Source organism: Bemisia tabaci, chromosome 2 (assembly GCF_918797505.1).
Source record: "Bemisia tabaci chromosome 2, PGI_BMITA_v3".
In the NCBI taxonomy this organism is placed as follows: Eukaryota; Metazoa; Arthropoda; class Insecta; order Hemiptera; family Aleyrodidae; genus Bemisia; species Bemisia tabaci.
This window is the reverse complement of record NC_092794.1, coordinates 45,039,474-45,046,586: the sequence shown is the minus strand read 5'-3', so window position 1 is coordinate 45,046,586 and position 7,113 is coordinate 45,039,474. Positions and strand designations below refer to the sequence as shown.

The following is a 7,113-nucleotide window of genomic DNA, read 5'->3' as shown; positions in this document are numbered from 1 at the left end:
GAGTCACTTACGATCAACAGTGGTGCTTTTGAGAAGAGGTCACTAGTACTAATTCTCCAAAAAATGTTGCATGCAATCGCGCATGATGACTTTTATTTTTCAAATGAATGAAAAACAGTTTTCTCGAAAATTCTGCCACAGATTCTAGTAAAGATTTCGTAGAGAACACAAGTCATAAATGGACTATATTTTGCAATTAAAAACTATAAATACCGGCCCGGTTTAAAAACAACGCATAGCCATTAGTTTCCTTATGCACATACGTGTTTTTTCAATTGAGACAGAATTTATAGCTCCAAATTGCAAAATGTAGTCCAAATGATGGTGTGGCCAACTGTATTTGTTTTTGATCTATTACATTATCGAATATACAGCGAATCCCCGATTATCCGTCATCGGGTGGGCGGGGGCGGGTTGTTGGATACCAAAAATGTCGGATAATCTGATGTACTTTCCGACTTTATTTCCGAACCTCGAGTTAGGTCATCTCTAACAAACTATTTTTTTAAAAAAAGGATATAGATGGTGACCCTTTTATTGCTGAAATCACAATTCATGGCTGAGCTTAAGGGTTATATTTTATCGGTAGAATTCTCATTCAAGATGCTTTGTCGCAAAAAAGATACTATGTTGATCACATTATTGAATTTTCTCAGGTATGAAACTGGGAGAGATGAGAAATAGTCAGGACTGTATACAGAGTACTTCCTTAAAAATATATTTTCCTTACCGAGGACCCATATGGCTCACTCTGTAACTAAAGGAAATTTCAAGTAAACCTTGATCATGGCATCAAAAGAATGCCAATTGTTAAGAACCACACGTGATTTAGTGGTGAACCTTAAGAAATTGAGCCTCACAAGGGAACAATGATTTTGCTGTGTAAACAATACAAAATACAAAAGGAAATATATCATGCGTTTTGCAAATTTTGAAGGGAAATCCTAACGTACATCACAACTTATCAACATCGTGTAATTTCTTCTTCTGTATATTTCACGCTTGGGGGGGGGGGGGGCATTTTTGTCCCTGGCAAGAATCCATTTCCAACGTAAAGCTGAATTTTACTTTAAAGCTACAAGTATTGTCTATTTTTTGATAAGATGTTAAATGTACCCTTAAACCTCTCTTCATCACGAGTATTTAAGGTAGATATGAGACCTCCCTAACTCGAAAATAGCTGTTTGAGGAGTGACTATGAATGGGGCCCTTAAAGTAATGTCAACGACTCCAAAATGCCCTACCTCCAAAAGTAATTATCCAAGATTATCCAAAAATCCTTTTTTTTTCATTCAAACTTTAAAAAATTTTGTTCTCAAAAATTCATAATTATTTAAAGGGAGAATTGCAATAATTTCTGCACCGAGATACTGTTATACGTTAATATTTTTTGCAAAATGAAGATCGAATTTGAAAATAGGATGTTTATTCCGGTCTGAAGAGTAAAATTCTCAGATACTCATTTTTTAATATTTGGCAAATCTTTAGAATCAAAAGAAGTTTCCATATCCAGGGGTCTAAAAAATTCAAGAAATACAACTAGGAGTATAGGCACCTTTCTAGTTGCGAAATTTCGTGAGAAAATATTCTCGTTTTTGTCATGGATATTGGGATGGTGGGAAAAGAAAACAAACTATTAAAATTAGTGGTGAAATTTCAATAATTTATAAAATCATATTAATTTCCAGGGGCATAGCACAAATTGTGAACAAGCTTCACAAGTTCACTTCGTAAAACTTATTCAATTAAAGTAAGACAAACATAAAAATCATATCAAATAGGAATCTTACGATAGTGAGCAAACGAAAATCACATTCTTATAAACCTAGTTAAATAAAAGTATATAGAATGAAACGATGAATTTCGACTGTGAATACAACTTTATGGCAGAAATATGTGCTAGTTAGAACTTTAATTCTGAGGCTATACTGTAGGAATTGCCCGAGAAAGATTGAATTTTTTCTTGGTGACAAATCACTTCTGAGTAATACGGACTTCCACATGCCGTAAATTTGAAAATTAGTATTTACATCAGATTTGAGCAAAAGCAAACTAAAGTATAGGTTTGAAAACGAAGATACTCGTATTGTGGGTTAAAATGTACCCCTCGACTTTTTAAATTGATAAATCATATTCTTTGGCTGAAAGTTTAAATTCTTAAGAAAAACACCCACTGTATTGCAATGTTGTATAAAAGAAAGATCTATGTATGAGTTTTCAAAAACCAGTTTTTTCTGGTTCCTTGTTCATTTAACCATTTTAATTACGAAATAATCCTAGGGTAACTTTACTATTTATAAAAGATGGCACGCTAGCTTTTTAAACCATAAAACCCACTGACAGGTATTTACCTTATCAATGGTCACGATCGTAATGAAATTCAAGGTGAGGTTGAGGTAAAAGGCACCCATTCGATGGCTAAAAACGAAAAATGTATAATTTTATTGCAACGCTTTAAAATCTCCGAATAAGTTTCATTTTATTCTTTGAAAGAAATAAACCAAAATGTCACTCGGAAAATTTCTGTGAATATATATGAGTGAGTGAATAAAAATTGACAGAAATTTTTAGAGCAATTTTTCGGTTGGTTTTCTTCAAAAAAACTAAAACATGAGCGGAGATTCGCAAAGTCGCAGTTGGACTACGTTTTGCAACAGAGAACTGCGATTTCTGGTTCATTTCAGAAACAATAGCATTTGTGCAAATAGGTGCGTTTGTGGGTGAGCCAGAAATATTAGTTTTTATCTTAAAACGCAGTCCAACTAAAGATACGCATTTTTCTACTTCAGCCATTGATATGTTAAACCATGTGATGATGTATCCACTTCAAGCTCACTCTGAATCCCAGTTTGGTCGTGCACATAGGATTTTCGATTTCGACTTTCGATCATTGTGAACTTTTAGGACTATCTTAACCGTAGATGGTTTTGACTGGTGCAGGGGCGTAGTGGGACGTGTAAGCGACGGGAGCATGGGCTACGACAGGTGCGTGGGCGACGTAGGCGGGTGCGTGGGCAACGTAGGCGGGAGCGTGGGCTACGTAGGTGGGGGCGTGAGCGACGACGGGTGCGTGAGCTACGACTGGGGCATGGGCTACGACGGGGACCTTGGCGGCGACGGGGTGGCCGACGGTGTCCTTGTGGACTACGGCGTTGAAACCGTTGACGGGGTCGGCGGTGTAGTCCACGGTTCTGCGGCTGCCGTCGGGCTCGGTGAGGCTGTAGCTACCTTGGACTACGTCGCCTTGTCTGGATTCGTGCTGGGACTTGGAGTCTCCGGTGGTGGGGTCGTTGATGTCGTAGGCGTAGTTGTAGGCGGGGTTGGGGTCGTAGTAAGGGTCGGCGACGACGGGAGCGTGGTAGGCCACAGGCTTGACCGGGGCGTAGACGGCGGTGGCGGCGGCCAGCACCATGGAGAACACTGATAGCTGTGGGCAAGAACAGGATATTAGATCTATACAATAAGATATTCGATACAATAAGATATTTGATTCGAGGAATTGTTTAGAGTTAAAAGTATACGAAATGCACTGAGCTCCAAAATTGTTCATGAAGGAGATACGACAACTCTACAATGAAAAAAAAAAAATCAAAAAATTAAAAAAAAAATAAGGCGATTTTCATCAGAAATTATGGTGAGTTAGTCGACTTGAATTTGGACACAGTGGTAAGTAAGGGTGAAGACCACTAGACATCTCGCAGCATTTACCATACGATGGTAAAACTGCAAAAAACGCGTAACTCGGCTGCAGAGTTTCAACACCACCGCTCATACTTTATATTTTCAAAGGTGACCTTACCAACATTACGGCTTGAAATGCTTAGAGAATATTCACCACACGGAGGATAAAAGTCACCGAGGTTTGCAAGAAATGGCGTTTGGTAGTCTTTCACGTAGAAAATAAAGTATGACGGGGAGTCTGCAGCGCCGCGCCGCGTCGCATACCGAGGTATGCATTTCTGCAGTTTCACTATCGCATACTTTTGGTGAATGCGATCAAAGTTAGGGCCTTTGCGACCATAGAGTCCGATATTGATGACCATGTATAGTAAAATTACTGTCACTCAAACTATACTTTTTTTTCTCAGTGTGCGGAAATTTCCATTTCAAAAGTAGTACTGTGATAGATTTGTGGTACTCCGAGAAATATTTGAGACGGAGCTGAGAAATAGTCCTTTAAATGAGAAATTGGAGAAATGAAATGATTAAATTAAAACATCACTAATAGTGAAAATTAGGGTTTGAAACTTTGATTCAACCGGGAGACTTTTGCTTCATCTAAGTGTGCTTGTAATGGGCTGATTTCGCGATCTTTTGCGTAGTGTTTTTCTGCAATGGGAAATTGTAGAAAAATAGATTAAAAAAAAAAGGAAATTTGCGACCGTGTGACGTCATCTGGCGGCATTTACCATTTAAGCACATGTACTTTAGCAGATTAGGTTATTTCGTGATATTTCCTCCAATAATTGTTCAATTTAGAAACCAACGATATCCTCGCACTCAGTTTTCCCAGTACTTAGTTTCATTTTACAAATGGAATTGACAAAGTTTCAGCCACGTGAACATTCACCATTCTCCGAGTCCGAGAAACTTATGAATCAACTTGAGAGGGTTACTCACCTTCTACTCGGCAAACATATAAAACTTTTTTCCTTTTTTCCCGTATAATCTTGGAAAATCCCTGGCATCTCGCGATTTTTCGAAAAAAATTGAAATGTATCGCCTTGGAAAAAATTGGATAATCGCCTAGGACTCAAGCAGAATGTTTTCGTTGACAACATTTTAGAACCGTAATCAAAGGTATTTCTTAAACAGCTTCTCTCTATAGGTAGTGCCCATATGATATATGCATTGTTATTCAGGGTGGTTTAGAGGGGGCCTTTAACTTAGCATCATGAAAAGTTCGATTTCTTACGAGCCAAAATAATATTCAACACAATAGCTTTAAAAGTAAATCCTTTCAAATGATCAAAATAAATTTTTTTACTACAAAAATGCAAGTTAAATACAAAGGAAAAATATTTTGGATGTTGAATACTTTAAAGCAGATACTTACATACCAAGAAGTTGATCAAACTCATAGAATTGGGGGGGGGGGGGGGGGGTCCCCACTTTGTCGGATGTCATCATTACTTGGTGACTTACTTTTTGTTATGGTCCGATCCTTTGTTCATGTTTTTTCTGTGATTACACAATGGCAATTTTGAGTGTTCAATAACTCATCTTCAGGCGTAAAATTTCCCGATTCTTACGCATGCCAAACGATAAAACACGAAAAACTGTTCAGTTGGAACAGAAACTTTTTTAAAAAAAACTTTAAGGGTGATTAACCGGTATATTCACTTGTAATCACCTTGTTGTTGATATGGACTCCAAGTTAGCACTTACATTACAAGTCGCATACAGTCAGCATCAACAACAAAGTGATATCAAGTGAATATACCGGTTAATCACTCTTAAAATTTTATAAAAAAGTCCCGTAACAATGCAAACTGTACAGTTTTTCGTGTTTACATCGTTTTAACGTTTGACGTTCGTAATATTAGCGAAATTTTACACTTGAAGATGAGGCATTGAGCACTTGAAATGGTCATCGTGTATAATCACAGGATAAATGTGAACAAAGGATCGGACCGTTACAAAAAAAGTAAGTCAACATGTAACTCGCAGAATTGTTTTGTTGTAATAATTACTTTTTATTCGCACCAGCAAATCATTTCAATCTCTTGTAGGGATCTGTTTCCGAAGTTGTACTGAATGCTACTGAAGGATCGAGAAAAATTTTTCATTAACATGATGGTACGTTTAAGATCTCCTTAAAATCTACTTTGTTCACTTTGTAAATCGTGAGGCTTTCTCAGGAAGAGGAGTAGATTATACAAACGACTCTCGACACTGTTCTAGCTGGTTAAAGACTAATGCATTTGACGCATCATCGTGAGCTGTTACTCCTAGTGCCATAATCACAACAAAATATTCCAAAAATATCTTTAGGGGAGAGAGTAAACTTTAAATTAACTATTATTCAATGATATCGGACATTTATTTTGTTTAAAAAAATACGAATATGGAACTTGAATTCCTCGATATGAAATTAATATCTTTCGTTAGATCTTTCGTAGAGTCCGTTAGATTCGTTTCGAACAATCGCAAAATGCCAGAGATTTTCCATCATTAATACGGAAAAAAAGAAGAAAAAAAGTTTGATATGGTTTCCGAGTAGAAGGCAAGTAACCCTCTCAAGTTGATTCATAAGCTCATTCGGACTCGGAGAATGGAGAATTTGCATGTGTCTGAAATTTCGTCAATTTGACAAAATGACATTACTGGGAGAACCGAGTAAGAAGATATTCTTGGTTTCTAAATTGGAAGAAATATCACAAAATAACCTAATCTGCTGAAACGCATGTGTTTAAACGGCAAATGCCGCCAGATGACGTTACAAAGCGGCAAATTTTCTCTTTTTCCAATCTATTTTTCTACAATTTCCCATTTAAAACAAATTTACAAAAAATACCGCGAACTCAGCCCCTTAAGCACACTCAGATGAAGCAATAGAAACATTTTTGTGCAAATTCTCCATTGCAGTTTGAGCGAACTCGTTCGGAAAAGCACTCGTGGGAATTTAACACAACCCCAAAAAAGGGTAACTGACCGGTGGGTGGTTGCCCACGCAATGCACTTCCCAGCGTATCCGTTATTTCACAGCACTTGCACTTTCGAAAATGATAAAATTTCTCACGAAATTTGTGATAAAAAAATTAGAAAAACACACACTTGACTGAAAGTTAGAGACTTACAGAGGAGAACATCGCGGGATCCGGCGTAATTACTTGGCTGCTCGATAAAATTTGCTGAACCCACAAAAGACTTTGTGGTGATTGCGACCTGTCGCCCGTATATATAGGTGCATAGGGCGAGCCCGTTTAAATGTAACAGTGTCCGTCAAGTGCGGTTCAGCATCATAACACGGTTGCCAACCTTGATAAGAAATCAATCGTCTGTCTCGCGAACAAAGGCTCCCTCGGGGCTCGACTTTCACAATCGCTTTATCAAAGTTCAAAAGCACCTTGGGCCGTACTCACAGTCGTTCCTGAAAAAGCTCCTTCTCTT

At 37.7% G+C, this 7,113-nt stretch overlaps 1 protein-coding gene across 1 annotated transcript; it reads right to left on the bottom strand.

Annotated features, from left to right (window-relative positions):
- Positions 1 to 1,642: 1,642 nt before the first annotated feature.
- LOC109041764 (larval cuticle protein A3A) lies at positions 1,643 to 7,038 on the bottom strand. The gene is made up of 2 exons (XM_072297390.1): positions 6,801 to 7,038; positions 1,643 to 3,427 (listed from the first exon to the last, which is right to left on the bottom strand). Exons 1-2 carry the CDS (start codon positions 6,810 to 6,812, stop codon positions 2,912 to 2,914), a joined length of 528 nt encoding a protein of 175 aa, XP_072153491.1. The 5' UTR covers positions 6,813 to 7,038; the 3' UTR covers positions 1,643 to 2,911.
- Positions 7,039 to 7,113: the final 75 nt, after the last annotated feature.